The 21257-nt window shown below is 56.5% G+C and overlaps 1 protein-coding gene across 7 annotated transcripts; it reads left to right on the forward strand.

The window, feature by feature from the left end:
- Positions 1-12384: 12384 nt before the first annotated feature.
- PPP1R1B (protein phosphatase 1 regulatory inhibitor subunit 1B) lies at positions 12385-21136 on the forward strand. 7 transcript variants are annotated; one of them, XM_049635943.1, is made up of 7 exons: positions 12385-12493; positions 14175-14235; positions 14550-14572; positions 14982-15057; positions 18611-18814; positions 20095-20214; positions 20851-21136. In XM_049635943.1, the coding sequence occupies exons 1-7, from the start codon at positions 12413-12415 to the stop codon at positions 21003-21005; spliced, it is 720 nt and encodes a 239-aa protein (XP_049491900.1). In that variant the 5' UTR covers positions 12385-12412; the 3' UTR covers positions 21006-21136. The 7 variants fall into 7 exon arrangements, with proteins under 7 accessions (XP_049491900.1, XP_049491903.1, XP_049491907.1 ...); XM_049635946.1 differs by having other exon boundaries at positions 20310-20942; XM_049635945.1 differs by having other exon boundaries at positions 12392-12484.
- The last annotated feature ends 121 nt before the right edge of the window (positions 21137-21257 follow it).

Genomic DNA, 21257 nt, shown 5'->3' on the forward strand with positions numbered 1-21257 from the left:
CCAGACCCTCAGCAGCTCTAAGCTGCTTGTACTTTCACAAGCCTTGTGCCTGTGAGCCTTTGTCCCAGTTGTCTGTTATGTCTGGAGCACCCTCTCCCTTTTTCCTAGCCTTTTAAGCCTAAGCATCACCTCCTCCAGGAAGTCCCTCTGGGTTAGATGCTCCTACCCAGTCTCCTCTAATACTTTCTGCACACTTCTACATAGGCATAGGTATTGACCTTTGCCTCATGGGTCTCTCTCATCTGACAGCACGTTCCTCAAATACAGGAATTGGGCCCAGTGCCTGGCACAGAGAATCGCCTCAAGAAATGGTTGTGGCACCAAAGGCCTGTCTGCCACTGTTGGAGCAGGTGTCAGTTCTAGCCCAGAAATTGAAGGCTGCAGCTGAGGCAGAACACCCACACACAGGAAGCCTCTCCTTGAAACCCTCCCTCCTTTGCCCTCAGCCTCGCCACCAATCCTGGAATTGACGTGGCATGTCAGCCTTCCTCTCTGTAAAATGGGCTTGATAATTACAATAAAACCAGCCTTCTAGGACTGTTGTAAGTGTCAAACAGGCTAACAGGTGTGAAAATGCTGCCTCAGCCCCTGGCCAGATATGGCTGATTCTGCCTCAAGCCCCTAATCGGCTTTAGCTTTAATTTTAAGGGTTTATTCATTTTTCAGAGACAGAGTGTGAGTGGGGAAGGGGCAGAGAGGGAGAGGGAGACACAGAACCCGAAACAGGCTCCGGGCTCTGAGCTGTCAGCACGGTGCCGGACGCGGGGCCCTGAACTCACGGACGGTGAGATCATGACCTGAGCGGAAGTCAGACGCTTAACCGATTGAGCCACCCGGGCACCCCGGCTTTAGCTTTTAAAAATCTTTGTTCCTGGAGCTCTGTTCGTCACATCTCTTTTTTTTTTTTTTTTTTTTTTTGAAGTCTATTTATTTATTTTGAGAGAGTGAGAGCAGGGAGGGGCAGCGAGAAAGGGAGAGAGAGAGAATCCAAAACAGGCTCTGTACTGTCAGCGCAGGGCCTGATGGGGGGCTTGAACCCACGAACTGCGAGATCATGACCTGAACCCAAATCAAGAGTCGGACGCTTGACTGAACCACCCAGGTGCCCCTCATCACTACTTCTTCCTTCTGCCCTTCCGTCAGCATTCCAGGTGAGCAGTCAGGAGGTCCTGCCCCTGCTACTCCAAGGCATTCGGATGAAGAGGGAGCTCAAGGTGGCCAAAAGAGCACTGGTCTTGGCAGGGTCTCAATCTTGGTTAAGGCACACAACCCTCTGCTTCTTCATCTGTGAAATGGGCCTAGCGCCACCTGCCCACTTGCTTACCTCCTTCAGGACTAACGGGAGGGGCTGAAAGGACAGCCAATTATGAAGGACACTTGGGGTGATTAGATCCTGACTGATGGGGATGGTAGCCCATGATGGGGCAGTGAAGGGCATCAGTAAAAGCAAGAGGACAGAGCGTGTGTCCTGGGCTCCCTTTCCTCTAGGCGGGCTCTGCTGTGAACTTCCTTGTGACCGGGGCATTTCCTGGTTTCCTCCCCTGGAGCTTCCTCCTCTTCTGGGTGTAGGGGGGGCTTGTGGGGACCACGTACTTCTCTGATGCCTCTCTTGAGCCAGCATGGGTGGATGGGGCACCAGAGGCCGGCAGTAGACACAGGTGACTCACACCTGTGACAGTGCTGGTGCTCACAGGACAGCCCCAAGGGGCCGTGCTGGGGGGGTGGGGTGTACATTGAGGAAATACCCAGGAGGTTTCTATTTGGCTCAGCCCCTGGGAGAATGGAGCCCAGGATAGTGTGAATGAGACTTAGCCATCACTTCCCTACTTCACTACCCTGTAGGGTGAGCACAGGGAGGGAAGGGAAGAGTCTGGAGGTACCAACGCTCCATTTTACAGATAAGGAAACCACAGCACAGAGAGGAAAGGTAACCTGCCTGAGGTCACACAACTAATGAGTGACAGAGCTGGACCCCAATTCCTGCTTTGGGGTCCTTCTGTCCCTGGGGCCTCAGAGCTCTGTAATAATGTAACACGTAAACCACAACAATGTAATAATGACAATGGTGGGCATGATCTGTACCGGGCACAAGGTTTCACATGCATCATCTTTCCTCCTCACCATGACCTCAGAGGCAGGATTATCGTTAGCCCCACTTAAAGACAAGGATGCTGAAGCACAGAGAGGGTGAGGTCAAGGTTGCTGTGCCAAGGTCACATAGCTAGTATGCTGCAGAGGTGGGATTTGAACCAAGCCCTGACTCTAGGTCCTGGTCTCTCTTTCACTATTGCAAACTGTACTCTTTTCTTTGAAACCCCCACTATCTTCACACCGGGGAACAGCATCCCCTGTGATAAGAGAGGGAAAGGAGGGTGCCCAGGGAAGGACTATTGCCCCGAGTCTGCCCTTTGTCTAGGCCCTCAGGTCACAGGAGCCAGTGTCCTAGCCTGTGTCTCCACAGTTCTACTCATGGGTGGGTGGGAGCTCCTTCCAGGGAAGAGGCCATCACATGAAACATGCTTCCCTCTTTCCTCAGCTCCTTCAGAAGGTGCCCTCCTTGCCCTTGCAGGTTCCACGAAGTGCTTCTTCCACCAGGAAGCCCTCCCTGATGTCATGTCACTCCCTCTTCTGGCCCCTGTCACCACGTTGAGGAGCACGTGGGGCTGGGCTGACCAGCTGGATCAGCTTTACTCTTCATCACCAGCCGCCTGCCACACCATTCTGTACCTGTCTGTAAAATGGGAATAAGGAGCCCTACCTCACAGAATCTTTGTGAGATTAGAAGCGGAGCGGCATCCTACGAGGAAGCATCTGGCACCCAGGGGGACCCTGCCACTCGCTCCTTCTCCTCCTTGTCCTTCTCCTCCTGGCTTTCTCCGCGTTCTCTCCTCACCGTCCCCGCCTGGCGCCTGGCACCGGGCCCGGCGAGCCCCAGCCGCCCAATCCCCGCTCGCAGCCTGACTTCCTGCCCGCCCGTCTCCCTCGGCACGTGCCCCGCGCCCCCCGGGGAAGCGCCACCTCCTGAGCGGCCCCGCGCGCGCCCTCTCGTCCTCAGCCGGGCTCCAGCCGCCGGTGACCGCACGGAAGGGGGTCCGGCAGGCGGCTCGCAGGTGGGGTCGGCGAGGGGGGAGGCGGGCCGGCGGCGGCGGGAAGAGGACGCTGCCCCTTTAAGGTGCCACCGCCGCGTGGCAGGGAAACAGCTTGTGCCAGCCCCATTCCGCCCGGCTCCGCTCGCAACAAGAAACACAATGCATAACAATCAGGCGCGCGCTTGGAGCTGTGCCACGCGGCGGGGGCGGGGCGGGGCCGCGGGCGGGGCGGGGGCGCCCGGGTCGCGACCCCCGACCGGCGCCCTGCGGCCGCGGGCGGGCCCGGGCCTGGCGCTCCCCTGCGCGGCCGCTCCGCGCCCCATTGAGGCGCCCCTGCGCCCCGGCGCCCCCCGCCTTGCCCCCGCTCGCCTCCCCCTCCCTCCCCGCCTTCGCGCTCCCTACAAAGTTCATTCCCACTAACTCTTTTCCAGGCCACTTCCCCCTCACATCTGACAATCCGGGGCCCCTCATTCTCCCAGTAATCACTCCACTGCACTAATTGCACATGCAAATATGCAAATGCGTATTAATTAATTACTATACTAATTAGTTCTGTGGTATTTGCGAGTAATAAATCATTGGATGGGAGCGAGGAAGCTGGAGACCTGGCCCATTTTCATTCTGCATAAAATTTTAATGGTCTCTCTGGCTGATCCGGGACGGCAGCGCGCGGAGAGGCTCTTAAAGGGCCAGTGGCGGCGGGAAGGGGCAGGGGCGGGGATCGCAGGGCGACCCGGGCGGGGCTGGTGCTCAGGGCGTCCTTGGCGATGCAGCCCACGCCCTGCAGAGGCGGTCTCCAGCGTGGGGTTGGCTTTTCCCCTTCCCTTCGGGGCTAAGTGTCCTCCTGGGTGGCTTCTGAGGAGAGAATCCGTGAGGGAAGGAGGAGGCTGAGCTCGTTTTCTTTAAGAAAGGAAAGAGGGCAAGGAGCTGTGAGAGGCCAATGCCAAGGCCTTTGGGGCCCCAGGGAGACAGAAATGAAGACTCCATCCTCCGGATGGCTGAGTAAACTGAGGCACTGGAAAGGCGGAGCTTAGTTCTCACCCTTGTCTGTCCTAGGGGAAGGGAATTACTAGGATGGCCTGGGTGCCCCAGTCTTTCCATGTCTCTGGTGGGGGCCACACAGGAAAGGGGCCACCCAGGAAAGCCTCCAGCTTTCCCTTTCCACATGATCAAACCACTGCCCCGCCCCCGTGGGCACCAGCTGGCACCCTGGCAGAGCAGTCTTGAGCTTGAGTGGGCCCCCGGGATCTGCTTTATTTCCAGGAGGTAGTCAGGACCTGGGCACAGGGAGGGGTCTGGCTGCTTTGCAGGACCATTGACTCAGGGAGACAGCGGGTTGTGCCTCCGGATTGTGCCCAAGCCAGAGGATGCCAGAAGAGGGAACACTAAAGTAGAGACTGCAGGCCTGCCCTGAACTGGGGTCCCCAGGACCAGGGTCTCCAGTCTGGTACTGTGCACCTTCCAACCTGCCATCAGCAAGCCCCTGGGTGGGGCAAAGCCCAAAGGGGATCAGTGCTCTAGTGGGGCCAATAATAATAGCAACTAACAATGCTATTTATTGCTATTAATTAATTCATCCAACATTTATTGAGATGGAGAACTTTCTGAGAGCTCTAGAGGTCTCACAACCACCTAGTGACATAGGCTCTTTTACAGTGCCCATTTTATGGATGGAGAAATAGGGGCACAGGAAGGTTAAATGACCTGTCCAACGTCACTCAGTGGTGAGTAGTGGAGTGGGATTTGAATCCAGACAGTCCAACTCTGGCATCTGGGTTCTTTCCACCATACTCTGCCTTCTCTCTCTCTCTCTCTCTCTACTGCCATGTCCTCGGCACCTGCTGAGAGCCAGGCCCTGTGCTGAGAACTCCATGTGCAATGTCATATCTAACTCTCACAACCACCTAGGAGGTAGGTTCTGGGATGTTCCCCATTCTACAGCTGGGGAATCGTGGCTCAGAGAGGTTGACTAAGTTGCTCTGGCCACACAGGGAGGTTGTAGCAAGGCCAGGCTCACACCCAGCTTGTGTGACAGCAGTTGAGCAGGCTCTCTGGGCCTCCCCACTCTGCTGCTGGGAGTGAGGCCAGAAAGGGTCCTGGCAGCCCCTGCTGAGTAGAGAACATGAGAAGTAATGGAAGGGATTTCAGTTAGGCCTTGGGAAGGACTTTCTTCTGAGAGGTGGGGGCTCCAGAGCTGGATGGAGGCTGTTCCTTCTTTCCCAAAAAGCAGGTTGGGGAAGGGCCATGGCTACTGCAGGAGTCAGGAGGAAGAGGAGGGTAGAGATGGGAGAAGAATAGAATGAGAAAGTCCAGCCAGAACCATATTACTCAGGAATCCTTGTTGTTTTTTCCTAAATTTGGCCCCAGCACTCCTACCTGCCATTTCCTCTGGGAATCTCCTGGACATCTCCACTCCCAGATTTGCGACGTGAGGGATCCAAGAAATCCAGTCTCTGCTCTTTCCAGCAGGGGGATGAAAAAATAATACTGTCACTCTGTAAACACCTACTATGTGCCAGGCACTTTATGTGCATCAACTGGTTTAATTTTCACAATTCTATAATTAGTATTCCTATTTTACTGGTGGAGACAGGGAAGAAGAAAAGAGAGGTTGAGTTATTTGCTCAAGGTCACACAGCTAGTAAGCAGGAGAGTGGGATTTGAACTCCTGACCTCGTGTGCTTTACCGCCCTGCTCCGCCCTTCCCTACTGAGCTCCACACTCCTTGTGGCTACAGGGGCATAGCCAGATTGACCCCCTTGCCCAGTGGAGTCAGGTCTCACAGTAGCAGCAGGCCTTTGGGTGGATGACTCTGCAACTGGCAGAGGCGAAGAAAACATGGCCTCACCCCTGTCATCCACATGGCCCCCACCCCACGTGTATTTTCGTGATGCCCTTTACATGCTAGTGGAAGTTGGGTAAAATGAGTGTTTGGGAGGCCCCAATCCCTCCTCTCATTATCCTGGGGATGGGCATTCCCCCCCTCCCCCAGAGTGGGATGCTATCCCAGCCCACACTTGATGGTACCGCAGGGTCAGGGAGTCAGCTGCTGTCAGTGGGACCACCCTGATACAGGGAATTGAGATTCCAGTGCTCTTAGGGATGAGCCTAGGGTCATTTTACCTCCCAGTGTCTCAGGGGAACTCCTCTAGGGAATTTGGACACCCTCACTCCCCAGCCCTAAGAAGACCTTTGACACCTGCCTTCTGAGCCCTGAGGATCCTGGGGGAGGGGGTGTGCAGGGCACTGGGAGGGATAGCCTTTAGGCTGAAGCCCACTAGGAAAGAAAATCCATCCTTACCTCTCTACTCCACCAAAGCCCAGAGAAGATGGGCTCATCAGGGTTTCCCCCACACACACTCAGTTCCTAGGAGAATGGGGGGCAAGTTGGGGAGTTGAGGGAAGGAGGCAGGAGGGGCAGGCTGGCGGCTCCGAGCTTCTCCATGCAGCCCTCAGGGCCGGGTGCCTGGGCAGGAGGAGGGGGCAGAGCAGCTGCTGGCGATTTATTAAGCAGTCACGGAAAAATTGGTTTATAAATTAACAGCTGTTTTAACTTTAGGGCCTCTTCTTCAGGGAATGGAAGCAGCCGACTGGACCGGGATCGGAGTATGTGTGAGGGCTGGTGGAGGGGGTAGGAGGCGGCCGGCTCCGGCAGCTGGCATTCTTCGGGGGCAGCCTCAGCTGGCACCTGGGGGGGCACCAGGCAGTGGCCAGAGCAGGGGGTCTCCAGGTGCCCGGGGCTGAGGCTGCCCCCACTGTGGGCTGCCTGCTTGCTCACTCTTCTCAGCAGCATCCTACCTGGGGGCGCCAGAGGGCAGAGACTCCGCTGTACTCATATCTGCCACCAGAGGGCAGCCTCCACACATTGATCTCAGCTCCCCCACCCTCGCCCGCCTCTCCTGCGTGCCTCCCAAACTGGGCTGGAGAGAAACCCGGTCCAATGCTGAGCAAGAGAGAAGCCGGGGCCAGTGCATGCAAACAATCTTCTACTCGCCCATCCTGAATGTATTAAAGGCAGCAGTAAAGAGTGAGAGCTCTGGAGTCACACTGCCTCTGTGGAACCCAGGCTCTGGGTAAAAGTTCTAGGCCTCATTTGCCTCATCTGTAAAATGGAATGGCATTAATGAGGATTAAATAAGATAATACATATAAAAGGCCTAGCTCAGTGACCGATGCAGAGTAAGTGCTCCATATATGTCAGCCGTTGACGATTTCTATGACTTGTGTATTCATCCGTTCATTTGTTCCTCAGTCGTCCCCTCTACAGCATGCAGTGCCTCCTATATTCTGGGCACTATGGCAGGCAGGGGACCATGCAAAGAGATGGTGGGAAGGGCACTTCTCAAAATACTGTGTTAAGAGTTATGATAGGGGCGCCTGGGTAGCTCAGTTGGTTAAGCCTCCCTCTCTTGGTTCAGGCTTAGATCATGATCTCACAGTTCGTGAGTTCAAGCCTGCATTGGACTCTGTGCTGACAATGTAGAACCTGCTTGGGATTCTCTCTCTCTCCTCTCTCTCTGCCCTTCCCCTACTCGTGCTCTCTCTCTCCCTCTCCCTAAGTAAATTAAAAAAATTTTTTTTTTAATTTTTAAAAAAACAAAGAGTTATGATACACCCAGTGAAAAAGGAGGGAAGGTTGCCTTGGATGCGCAAAATAAAACATTTTGGGGTGATGAAAATGTCCTAAATCTGTGTTGTGATAGTGGTCATATGTCGTTTAAAATTCTCAAAAACAATCGTTTCTTGGCCTTTTGGCTAAGATCAAGTGTAAAATTCTCAAAAACGCATAGAAGTGTATACTTTAGGATTTAAAAAAAAGTTTATTTATTTTTGAAAGAGATCACATGAGGGAGGGGCAGAGAGAGAAAGAGAGGGAGACAGAGAATCCAAAGTGGGCTCTGAGCTGACAGCAGACAGCCAGATGTGGGGCTCAAACCCACATGAGATCATGACCTGAGCCAAAGCTGGCTGCTTAACCGACTGAGCCACCCAGGCACCCCAGAAATACAAACTCAAATTCAATAAAGTTGATCTTTTATAAAGCACTCAGTGTGAATTTATTCAGTGGGCAAAGGGATGGGTGATGGATGAATGGATGAATAAATGAATGTGTGAATGAATGTCTCAGATGATTGCCCATCTGTCCTGATACCACTATTGTCCTGGCTGAGAGTGCTCTTGCCCTCTCCTCTTGGTGACCACAGGCCTCTCCAGAGGTGTGTTTCCCCTTCCCTCCTCCCTCTCCCGCTTCCCCACCACCAGTCTCCTCAGGGAAAGTTGTCTCAGTATGCCCAGCTCGCGTTCCCCGGCTTCTCTAAGGTTGCCTCCCAGGGCTTCCGGGGCCTCCCTTCCAGCTGCCATATGCCATCCCGGCCAGCTCTGCTCAGCTTCGTGGTGCCAAGGTCACGGGTGTGATGCCCAACTACAGACCCGCAGTGCCAGCAGCTTAGCCGCCCAAACCCTGGCCGACTCCGCCACCTGCTGGCCCTTTTGGGAACTGCACCTCTGAACTCCAGGGAAGCTGGAATGGACTGAAGACCTACCGGGAGCGCTGCCCTGGGCTGTGGGCTTTACTCGTATCTTATTGAAACGTCAGGGCTACCATGTGAAGTGGGCTTTGAAACACGAGGAGACTGAGGCTCAGAGGGGCTAAGAATTTCATCTAAGGTAACACAGCAAGTCATAGATCTAAGATTCCTACCCAGGTCTGTGCAAGTGCCCAGTGTATGTTCTGTCCACCTGACTATATCTTGCTTGGGGGAAGGGGGGGAATATCCACGATTGTCCACTCTCCCCAACTCCCAAAAGGAAGGCAAAGGCCTTATACCTCTCTTGCAAATTCATCTTCCAGAGAAGGTGAATGTAATGCCTCCTGTCTGCCAGGCACTGTGGCAGCACTAGGCAATGATGTGAAGAGAGAGTGTGAGGAGGACATGGCTCAAAATAGTGTGTTCAGACCCATGACACATTAATAGACACACTACGCTACACTTATTTTTGTCTGTCCAAGCGGAAAGACCCATAGTTCAATCAGAGTTAAGTCAAACAAGGTCTTGATTTTGTTTCTTGGACCCAACCGCCTGTGCTTCTAACTCAAGAATAATAACCGAGGAGTGGCACATTATTTTTACATCTCATTTGCATATGATTAATTCTAAGTCAAAGAGAATGGAAATGGAGGTCACCCTGGCCCCTTGCTTCTCAGCTGCCCACCATGTGCCTGACCCTGGCTATGTCTCCCATTCCCCGCTGTGGTCCCCCATCCTTCCTAGTCCTACCCCACTCCTTGCCCCTGACCACATCCCCCCAGCTCCCAGAAGTCCTGTTCCTTTCCTCCTCTGTCACCCACACAGCCCCCGCCACCTGGCCGCCCACCTGAAAAACTTTTCCCCAAGTTCTTGAGAAGTCGCGTAGGATCCAGGAGAGAAGAATCAAAGTAATAAAACCTCATTTAATTCCTAACGGAGGGCAGAGCTGTGAGCTGCAATTATCTTAATGCTGAGCTATTTTTACTCTCTTTCCTTCTCTGTCTCCTGCCTCTCTCCATGGTGAGGCTTTCTTTCTCCCTTTGTCTCTCCATCTCTCACATGTGTTTTCTCTGTCTCTTTTCACTTTTTCCTGACTCCCCACCTTCTCTCACCTTCTGTCTCTGTCATCTTTCTTTCTGTCTGTCCCTTGTGCCTGTTCCTCTGTCAGCCAGCCTTCCCCACCCCTCTTGGCCCAGGTTCAAGAGCTGCAGGGGCCTGGGCAAAGGCTGGGGGAAAAGGGTAAAGACCCTCCCCTCCACCGCAAAGACCCCATCTTCCAAGCCTAGCCGAGAGGGAGAGGGGAGTCTACCTTCCCAGCTGCCCCAGCCTGGGTCAGGGGAATATTTCCCTCGTGGCCTTCCAGAGTGCCAGTCTTGTTTGCAGAACCTCCATAAATGAGTCCTCCCTCCATCAAAGGAGCCTCAGCCACTGTGCTCCCCAAGGCCTTCTCACTCTGATGGGCTCTGAGGTGTGACTGGTGGTGATGTCTCCCTGACCCTGTCCTCCTGTCACCCACCCAGCGCTCCTCTGTCCCCTTCATCCTGCTCCAGGATTTTCCCACATTTTTAGCACTGGAAGCCACAGGCCCCTCACCTTCACCTTGGCCCAGTGACCATTCAAGTAAACTGCCTGGGCCGTGCCTTTCCTGTGCCCCTTCTGACTTTCAGAACCTCCTTATTCACCCTCTTAAGGAATTGCCAAACTGGTCTTTGCCACTCCCCAGCACATCCCACCTGGAAGAGGGCCCTAGGCCAAACCATGGGCTGCCAGAGATGCCCACACCCCTGGCCCACAACCTGGCATCTGATTGTTTCCCCGACAAGCATGTAAGCCAACAAACATAGCAGGATTTGAACCAGGCCTGAGGTTGCGGGGGTGGAGCTGAATGGCCAGGACCTCCAGCTCCCATAAGCAAAACTCTGCTCTCCTGCCACCTTCTGGGTGACTCTGGGGTACAGACCCCCTTTCATAAGACTCCTCTGGTCTCTTGCACCCTTCTGCCAAGGACCCAGCATGCTGGGGCTGGGAGTGGAAAAGTTGCTGGAGGAGGCGGGGCGTGGGGGGTTGGGGAGTGCTCCTGACTGTTCCAGGTCTGAGTGTGACCAGGAGAGAAGACAGCCAACACAAACAGAGCCCGAAGGAAGACACACTCTTATGTACACATCTACACATGCACCCTCTCAGTGCTACAGAGAAGCTTTCAGACCCTCACCCATAGACCTGTAGAGATACCCAGGGCCTGGACAGATAAACAGGGACACTCCAACCCAGTGGGCCCGCCCCTCCCTTTTCCCCTCCAGAGACGCACACAAACACCTCTGCAAAGAGAGAGGCTCACACCTCAGAAATGAGCACACACACCTCTCCCCCCAGCTCTGTTCCTGAATGCACCGAGCTCACACACGTGATGGCACGTGTACTGGTACAGGCAGCCCCCCAACTCTGTCCCCCTGGGCTGGCTCAGTCTCCCCCGCTTCAGATCTGGGGAGAAAGGAGGAGACACGTGAACCCAGGGTGCATCAGGGCAGGGACACATCCCCCCGCCCCCCATCACAACTTCATCTCCTTCTTCTGCACGGGCTAGAGCTGTGGATACAGTCCCCCCACCCTCTGCAAGCTGCCACACGCCAGCCCATCACCTTGACAGTCTCTGACATCCTCCCCCACACCCACACCCTCCCCCAGCACACAGTCTTCCCACACCCTGCCACTCACACCCGCATCTTTGACACTCTGACACACTTACTCACACAGACTCACACACACTCATGCACACCGACCCCCCCCCCCCCCCCACACCCCCCCCCCCCCTACAGGCCCAACAGGGCCCCTGGCACTCACACACACTCCCTGCCATGATGACTGACACGTGTCCTCCCACGCACACCAGCTCTTTCACACTCGCTGGCTCTCTAGGACACCCCCATTCACAGCGTGACATGCTGGTGGTAGTTTCTCCAGGACCTCGCAGTCCTCCCCGTGAAACTCCAAGGACCCAGGCCACGAAGGGGTTAAAGTCAGAGTCCCGTCTCCCTGCTGCCCCTCTCCCTGCTCCCCCCCCCCCCAGCCCCGCCGGCCTCCCCCCATTATGCTCCCTGCTGGACTCCATCAATAATGCAGCTTCAAGTTCTCGGGAGACGGCAGGGGGCCCCCAGCCCGCTCCCCGGTCCTGGCTCACACTCCGCACCCTCCTCCCGCCCCGGGGAGAACACAGTTCTCGGTGCTCATTGGCCACTTCCCCCTGAGCCCTCCCACCAAGCCCCCGGGCGCCAGTCCCAGGCCGAGGGGACGGGCCGGGGACCCCGAGGCTGGGGCCAGAGGGTGAGACCTGGAGGGACGGGGAAAGGCACAGACAGACAGAGGCGCGAGGAGAGGAAGGGAGGGAGAGAGAGGGAGGCGGAGACACCCACAGAGACCCTCCGAGAGAGCGAGGAAAGGAGGGAGACGCGAGACTCAGGGAAAGACACCGATCCCGAGCCGGCGAGCCCGAAGCCGAGGCCGCAAGCGCCGGAGGACCCGCGCAGCGGGCGCGGCGGGCGAGCGCGAGAGCCGGGAGCCGAGAGCCGGGGGCGCTCCGAGCCAGCGCGACCCCCTCCCGCTCGCGCGCCCTCCCGTCTCCGCGCGCGGTATTTTTATCTGAGCGTGAGCCGCTCGCCTCCCCCTCGCCGCGCACAGCCAGCGGTCGCCGCCGCGCCCCGAGCAGCGCCGGGAAGCCGAGCCGGGACCGCAGCCCGGGACCCCGAGACGCGCGCCACCCACCCCCCCCCCCCGGCCCCGCCGGCCACCCCGCCCGCCATGGACCCCAAGGACCGCAAGAAGATCCAGTTCTCGGTGCCCGCGCCCCCCAGCCAGCTCGACCCCCGCCAGGTGGAGATGGTAAGGGGGCCGCGCACCACCCCCGGCAGCTCCTCCCGCGGCGGGGCGCTGCCGGGGCCGGACCGGCCCGGGGCGGGGGTGGGTGGGGGGGGCGACCTAGAGTCTCGGGCCGCCTCGGACACGCGGGGGCGCGGGGCAGCGCGTGAAGTTCGCTGCAGACTCGGGCAACTTTTTTCCCGTTCAGGCGGCGAGCGTCCGGGGCAGGACCGTTGGGAGCGGCCGCGGGCGGGGAGACTGTGCTCTGGACCCTGCTCGGTGTCCTCCTTCTCTAGGCTCCCGCCCGGACCGCTGCGCCCTGGCCCCAGCCGGAGCCGGTCGGAAGTGAGAAACGCGGGGCACTGACCCATTGTACAGAACAGGCCTCCGCCTCGCGGCCCCAGGCTCTGCCCCTCTCTGGTGCCACCGTGTATGCCTGGGCCCGGCCACCAGAGCCTTGTGCTGACCTCCTTCCCTGCCAGGCCCTACACAGAGCCACAACATGGGGGTGGGGGGCGACGGGTGGTCCCAGAAGTCAGACCTCTTCACAGAGTACTGAGTCCTTTGGAGAGCCTTGGCGGGGGGCCGGGGGGGGGGGGGGGGGGGGGGGGGGGGGTCCAGAGGTCTCCAAAGGTGGTAGAGGTGGACGGAGGGAGAGGAGAAGAGGGCTCCGCCCCCCACAAAGTAGCGTGTTCACTTGTTGCTGAGCTGCAGCTGGCACCCAGCAGAGCAGTGAGAGTGGGCCAAGACTTTTTGGGGGGAGGTAGGGGAGGCATGGGGGGAGGGGGAGGTCCTGGGCCTAAGCAGCTTTGGGTCTGGAGGGCAGTTTGGAGAGCTTGGCAGGGGGAGGTGGCAGTTTCAGCTTAATTCACCTGGTTCTCTTTGTGCATTTCCCTGGAGCTCAGAGGGGACCTAATTAACTGACAGTTGGTCTGATTGAGAGCTGGGGGGGGGGGGGGGGGGGAGCAGTGACTGGGAGTGCCCAGTGCCCGCCCCCCCCCTCACTGTTTAGCTTGGCTCACATACCAAGGAGGACAACTTTTTGTTTTTTTATGAGCACTGGGCCAAGAGTTACAGCCTGAGAGAGACTGCTAGAGGGACCCAGGCACAGGCCTCCAGGGACACCTCCAGGACCCTGTGGGTCTGGGGCTCAGGCCCACCCCTGAGTCTCAGTGTGGGGTTGCAGGTGTCTGCAGTGCCCTGGCTCAGCCTCCCTCTGCAGCTAGATCCAGTTTCTTTGAAGCCCTTGAGCTGACCTTAAGTGGGCAGGGCCACGTGGGTGCCGTGGCCCATGGGGCATCTTCCAGAGCCAGCTTCGGCTCTGGAGGTCTGGTATCTGCAAAAGCTGGAGAGGATGGGCTTCCTGGATAAGGAAAGGTGGAAAGGGAGATGCCCATTCTGGAGGAGCCACGGAGTGGGGTGGGCGTGGGCTAGAAGTCAGTGGTGGGATTTTCTCCTCCTTTCTCTGCCATGGTGAGCTGTAGCCTTGAGCTCTGTGCTGAACTTCCTTGAGCCCTGGGTTTTCACCTCAGTAAAATGAGGGGGTTGGATGAGCTATAGAGTTCCTTTCAGCTCTGACAGTCTTTGATTCAAAGGTTCCCTGGGGATTTCAAAGCACTGTTTGTTCTCTGCTGCCTTGGGGGGGGGGGCAGGGGTCTATCCCGCAAAACCCCCCCCCCCCCCACTTCTTTCTCCATCTCCTTAGATCCGGCGCAGGAGACCAACCCCTGCCATGCTGTTCCGGCTCTCAGAGCACTCCTCGCCAGGTGGGCCCCTTCCCTGCTGCCCCAGCCCTGTCCCCACCCTAACTCTGATGCCTTCTTGTGGCCCTTCCTTAAGTCCCATGAGTAGGAAACTGAGCAGAAAATGGGGCAGAGTGGGTAAGGTCTGGGAGTCAAACTCTTTTGGGTTTATCTGTTGACCAGGCACTTCCAAATACCCGGAAGGAAAGGGCACACATTCCCTTTCCCCAGAGATTGAGCCTTTGGGGAAAGTAATTCTCTCTTTCTCTCTTCTCTTTTCTCCCCCTCTTCTCTCTCCTTCCCTCCATTTCCCTTGGTTCATTGGTGGACACCCTCAGAGGAGGAGGCCTCCCCTCACCAGGTGAGTTTCTAGGGGCAGCTGGAAGGAGGAATGCGGGGGGGCCCCTTTGCAGTGGGCTGGACAGGATCATTCCTGACTAATACAGGATGCCACTTGAAGGACACATGAGCGTATCAATTGGCACCTAGGTAAGAGTGCCCGGTGCCAGGGTTCTACCAGCACATACTCCTCTGCCCTTGTCTTTCCTCTGCTCAGACTTGGGCTGGGGTTCTACCTTGAGCCAGGCTATGGCGTATGGAGACCCTTCCAAAGCCTAAGTCCTAGCAGGACCCAGAGGGGCAGCGGCACCTGGACCCATCCGCAGAGGCTAGGGCAGTTGGCCTGGGTTGCCAAGGGTGGGGTGGAATGGGGGAAGGGTGGAGGGAAGGGGCCTCGGTGAGTCTATTTAACCTGGTGCTTACCCTGGCAGAGAGCCTCAGGAGAGGGGCATCACCTCAAATCGAAGAGACCCAACCCATGTGCCTACACACCCCCCTCGCTGAAAGGTACTGTTCCACCTCACCGCTCCCCACCCCCCCCCCCCCACGTGTTAGTCTGGCTGTCCCCTCGGCCCCTGGAGCAGGGCTGACACTGGGGGAGGGAGGTGAAATGTTGAGCTTTTGTCAAAGGGGAGGGATTGTCTTGTGTACCCCAACCACTACTTAGGGACCAGATCTTTCTTAATTTGGCCTTGTAATGAAGGGGCCCAGGGGCTGAAAGAGGTGGCTGTGGGCCTTAAAATAAGGTGGTGGGATTGGAAGAAAAGAGATAGCTGGCCTAAAATGACAAGTATCATCAACATAAAGTGATTCAGTACTGTACCCCCTCTTTGCAAGTGTGTCCCAGGCCACCTTTTGGTCCCCTGCTCTCCAACGAGCACCTTTTTCAGGTGCAGCCTTTACTCCCCTCTCCCAGTGGCATAACATTTGCAGAGGTCAGCAAACTGGATGCTTCTTGGTCCTGCTTCTCCTTTCTGTATTAAAACACAAATCACTCTTTTTTTTAAATTTGTTTATTAAAAATTTTTAATGTCTATTTTTTAATTTTTAAAAATGTTTTATTATTTATTTTTGAGAGAGAGAGAGAGAGAGCATGGGAGGGACAGAGAGAGGGAGACACAAAATCTGAAGCAGGCTCCAGGCTCTGAGCTGTCGGCACAGAGCCTGACACGGGGCTTGAACTCCTGAACAGTGAGATCAAGACCAGAGCCAAAGTCGAATGCTTAACCTACAGAGCCACCCAAGTGCTCCAAACACAAGTCATTCTTATAGTACACACTTATAGAGCACCTAATGTATGCCAGGCCTCACTGGTGGCATTGGGCAAAATCAGGGGAGTAAGATTTGGCTCCTGCCCTCTTGGGGCCTTTGGCCTCAAAGGGTCATGGGCGAGCTACCGAGGAGAGGATGGTTAAGCCTGGATTTGAAGGATAAGTAGGAATTCAACAGGCACACAAGGCATGGAAGGGCATTCTAGGATGAGGAAAGGAAATGTACATGGGGGAGGTGTGAAATCAGAGAGAGCCTCTAGAGTCAGCCTGGAGACTTGGCTATCTGCAGGGAAGCTGGGGGAGATACACCTGGAGGAGAAGGTGTGGAGATGGGGAGGGACTCTTCCTAACTGAGCTAAAGAATGCCTTCCCACCCCCCACTGCAGCTCCAGGCCTGAGGCTCTTCCTGCCTGGCCAGCCCCCTCCTCCCGTGGAGGGAGGACCGGATGGCTGGATGGGTGTGCTGAGAGCTCCCTCTGGGGTGGGTTTAATGAGTTCCCAGCACTGGCCAAGGTCAACAGGCACACCTGTCACCTACCTGTCAGCCTGCCTGCCAGGGTTGGGAGCAGAGAGGAGAGGCTGGGAAGAGAGGAGAGAAGGGCAAGGGCATTTTCTCCCCCCCCCACCCCAGGATAGAAAGAGGAAGGGATAGCATGTGGGCAGTGGGTTCAGCACCTGGAAGGACTTCCCACCTGTAGGGATATGGAGGAAGGCCAAGCCCCTGCAGTAGAAATGGGGGGGGGGGGGTGGCATCTTCTCAAGAGAGAACACGGGACCTCTCTCCTTCCTACTCTGGGCTGGGGAGGGCTGAATGGACGTGAGGGACAAGAACCGTCCCTTGGATTCTTGGTTATGAGCATGGGGAAGAAGGCAGGGGTGAGGAGAATAGGGCCCAAGTGCTTCCGGGCATCCTGCAATGGCTAGAAATGTGGTCCCACCGCCACTGTCCCTTTGGGCTGCACCTTAGGAGGGTCTAAGTTGGGAGAGGCAGGGCAGTCTGGGGGCTGTGCTGGGGACCTTTCAAAAGGGAGACTTGGGTTGGGGGGGGGTGGTCCAGGGTCCCAGACATGAGGACAGATAGAGAAGAAGACAGCTGAGAGGGCTGGTGGGGGGAACCTCAGGGAGCCCCGAGAGGCACAAGGGGAGGCGCGTGCGCAGGAGGCTCCCGGGGCGCCGGCACAGGCACTGCACACCTATCGGCACTTCAGCTCAGGAGCTGAACTGTACTCCCCCGACTAGGGGAGAGGGTGGTTGCTCAAGCAGCCACCTCCTTCCTCTCCTCCCTTCCCCCTAACCCTCAGAGGACCCTTCTGTACCTGGAGGGCACTGTGTCGCAGGCTTCAGCCCCTTTCTGGCCAAGGGAGCGCACCTGGCGGGGTCGGGGGTTTGTAGGGGGAGAAGCCAGGGACCTCCGGGGGAGGGTGGACAACACTGAGTTTTGGCTTGAAGCGGACTCCCCAAGGCCAAGCTCTCACACTTGGCTCAAGGTGAAGTGCTGCTGCGTCCCCAAGGCCAGGGCAGGGCGATTTATTGCATTTTTATTGTCTGAGTAGCTTGCCCAGAGCCAGCAGGAGGCACCGGGCTGGGAACTCGGGGCAGGGCGGGGTAGTGGGCACACACAATGCACCCTCTGTGCCAGTCCCGAGTTGGCAGGAGCGTGGTGCCCTGTTCACTGCACCGGAGGTTTCCAGCCTGGATCTACCCCTCTGGGCTTTCTAAGGGGAGGGGCTGCCTGCCACGGAGAAGGAGCTGGAGAACCCCAGCACCTAGCTTGTCAGCATCTTCTCTGTGAGCTGTGAGTTCAGTGACTCCAGTGCTCTAAACTTCCACCAGCTCCTGGTCTCCCTGCTGCCTCTGCCCCAGCCACACCTCACAGCCTCCCCTCAACCCCTGCCACTGCCCCAGAATCCCCCAGCCCTGGCCCCTTTCTCCTAACCCCCAGTTCTTTCCATCTTTTGGAAACTTCTCCTCAGCTGCCCACACTGTTCCTTTCCTAGGCCCTATCCCAGCAGGCCTTGGTGGTGTTGGGGGGGTGGGTGGTGTTTGCTGCTTTCTAGGTCACCACAGAGGGAGCTGGAAGCTTGGGGATGTGGGTCAAGATTGTGGGGGCTGCGTCTGAGCACTCCACATCCCCAGGCACAGGCTTCACTGGCTGTAGACTATTATATCCTCAGTCTCCAAACTGTTCCTACCCCAGGACCCGGAGCAGAGATGTGTGGAGTGGCATTTATGACGTGGGCAGTGCCAGGGAGTGGGGACCAAGCCCAGAATTGGAGGGGGTGTGTGCAGGATTGGGGTAAGCAATGGGCCCTAGGCAGTCTGGGCACTCTGAGAGAAACTAAAAGGGACAGATCCCCCAGGCCCTGGCCCATGGGTCCTATGCCTTCTGTCCAGGGCTATAACTGGTGGACACTGTCTCCAGTACTGGGTCCTTGGAGAAACAAGTTCCCTAGCCACGGAATGTTAAGCTGCTGCTGTACCTGCCTGGTCTTGTCTAGCTTGACACCCTATAGTTTGGGGGAGCTGCCCAGTGCCAGCCTTGGTGGGGGGCTGCATCTTTGGACAGCTTAGGAGTCACACATGATCAAGGATCTAATGCCTGCTGCTTTTGCCCTTGTCTGGCCCCCCAGCAAACTGATCTGGGACCTTTAGCTTTTGAACTATACCCCTGAGGGGGTTAGCCACGGGAAGGAGACTGGAGGCTGGGCCACATGCCTCTCCAGCTTCTTGGGCTGCTTCTTGGTCTGGCTGACCCTTGCCTTCCTGCCTCCCTGCCTCCCCCATGCCAGCTGTGCAGCGCATTGCCGAGTCGCATCTCCAGTCCATCAGCAACCTGAGCGAGAACCAGGCCTCAGAGGAGGAGGATGAGCTGGGGGAGCTGCGGGAGCTGGGCTACCCTAGAGAGGAAGACGAGGAAGACGAGGAGGAAGAGGAAGAGGAAGAGGAGGAGGAGGACAGCCAGGCTGAAGTTCTGAAGGGCAGGAGGGGGCCTGGTAAGCTGACGGGGCCAAGATGCCTGGGTTCCACGAGTATGGGTTAGGTGGGTTCCTCCCTGAGAGTCCTGGGATTTTTTTGACACACATAAGCTGCGGTCATACAGCGAGGGCTTGCCCGTCCTCCCACCCGTATGTGCCTTGCTGGGCTTACTGGGGCTGCTCTCATCCTGACCCTGTCCCTCTCCCAATCAGGTTGTCCCTGATAATTCCTCTCTTCCACTTGAGGTTTGAGGCTAGACCCAAGAAAAGACTTCCTCGCCATGGCAGTGAAGGGGTACAAGGAAACACAGGGATAGACAACTAAGAGGGCCCAATGCCCCCTTTACCTGCATTTCTGAACATAGGTTGTGGTCTTCAGCTAGGAGGCTGAGAGCTGGTTTCTAAGTCCTCCCCAGGACCCTGTGGCTGTGTCTCCCCTTTTTTTGTTTCCTGGGCTGGAGGTGAGAGGGTGCCCTCTAGTGTCTAAATGGAGAATCTAGGATTCAAGAACCAACCTTGTCCTCAGCACCTCCAACCCCAACTGCCTGGGAAGAGACCTGCCAAGGAGGGGCCTAAGACCGACACAGAAGGCCTCAGAGCTAGAGACCCCAGATCTAGAAATCTCCACAAAAGGACCCAAGGCCCAGAGAATTCCTAGGCAGAAAGATCTCTGTCCCTCCCATGGCTGTTTTTTCCATGCTTAGCTATAGTAGATTGTGCCATATCTATCCCTCCCAGTGCACATTAAACTTTCTGGTCCTTCATTTTATGGGGATGAAAAACAGTTGACCACCCCTGCTTGTAGCGTCCATCCCTCAGATCCAAACAAAATGCCTTGGACCTCTTCTCTGCATCTCTGGAGCAAAAGCTCCTGTTGGAAATTGAGTCCACTCTCACTGAGACCCTTAGGACAGGTAAAGAGGAGGTGAGAGGAGAATGTTTTCTCAGGAGAAGCAGTAGGGCAGAGGGGCAAATGACAAGACTACCAAGGACCAATATCAGTTGCCACCGCTCCTGGAGTGCTGGTGCTGGGCTGGTCAGGGTAGTAACTGTTGTCTTATTTAAGGCAATCTACACAATTTCCCTCTTACTATCCCCTTCAGAGAGGTAATAACTGACTCATCTAAGTCATATAACTATTCACCGGAAGAGCTGTCTTGGGCCAGTGTTCTGTCTATTATACCAGGATGCCCTCAGAAAGCTTAGCCTTAGCTATTACAGAAACTCAGCTCATGCTCCAGGACCACTGAATGGATACCTAAGAGCCTGAGTTTTTATCCCTTCTACCCCATCCCCAGCTGGGGAGAAGATAACTTGTGGCCAGGGTCTGGAGGGACCCTGGGAGCGCCCACCCCCTCTGGATGAGCCCCAGAGAGATGGAAGCTCCAAGGACCAAGTGGAAGATCTGGCACTAAATGGTGAGGCTTGGTGGTGGGGAATGGGGAGGTGGGGAGGTGGGTTGGGATTTCTCATGAGCGTGGCCAAGCCCTGAGTCCCTCTGCTTGCCTTGCAGAGTCTGGGGAGGAGCCACAGCGCCCTGCCCACCCTGAGCCTGGCACATAAGCATCCGGCCTTGCATCTCTCAGAAGGAAGTGGAGGGGGCATTGCTGTTCCCCAGAAACCCACTCTGTCCCCACCCTATTTTGTACCCTTCCCCCTCACTCGCTAGGGCTGTGGCTTCTGACTTCTAGAAGACTTAAGGCTGGTCTGTGTTTGCTTGTTTGCCCACCTTTGGCTGATGCCCAGAGTTCCTGGGTACTTGCTGCCTGATGCCTACCCCTGCCAGTCATTCCCCCATTTACCCAGAGGGAGGCGGGATGTGAGAGACTTTGCATCAGATAATCCAGTAAGGGTGTGTGTGTGGGGGCAAAGGTTTATCCTTCACAATTCCACTCCCCAGACCCTCTCCCCTGGGCACAGGAAACCCACAGGGCAGGACCCTAAGATCTGGGGAAAGAGGGTACTGAGAAATTGTTAGGTACCCTTAGATCCTTCTCCATCCCCTCTCCTATGGGGGATTTCAAGTTACCACCCCTCTCTCTGGCTTCTCCCAGGGCCCAGGATTCAGGCATCCTTCTCCTCAGCTTCAACATTTTGGAAATCTTCCCCTTATCACTCCTGCTCCCCAGCCTGGGTGCCTGGAAGATGGACTAGCAGAGGCTGCTTTGTTGCGTTTTGTTTATGCTTTGATGCCAGGAATGCCGCCTAGTATACGTCCTTGGGGGGGCACACGGTGGGGAAGCCAGGTTCTCCTTGTCCTCCAGCTGCTCTGCCCCCTTCCCCTCTTCCCTGACTCCAGGCCTGAACCACTCCTGTGCCGTAATAAATCTTTGTAAATAACTGTGCTGAGACTCCTCTTTCAGGGGAAAGGAGAGGGAGGAGGGGATAACGGGTTCCCGTATGTGGAAGACCTGGTTGGTGGCCATCTCGATCCTAGTGTCCAGTCCTCTAGTCTGGAAGT

Source organism: Panthera uncia, chromosome E1 (assembly GCF_023721935.1).
Source record: "Panthera uncia isolate 11264 chromosome E1, Puncia_PCG_1.0, whole genome shotgun sequence".
Lineage (NCBI taxonomy): Eukaryota > Metazoa > Chordata > Mammalia > Carnivora > Felidae > Panthera > Panthera uncia.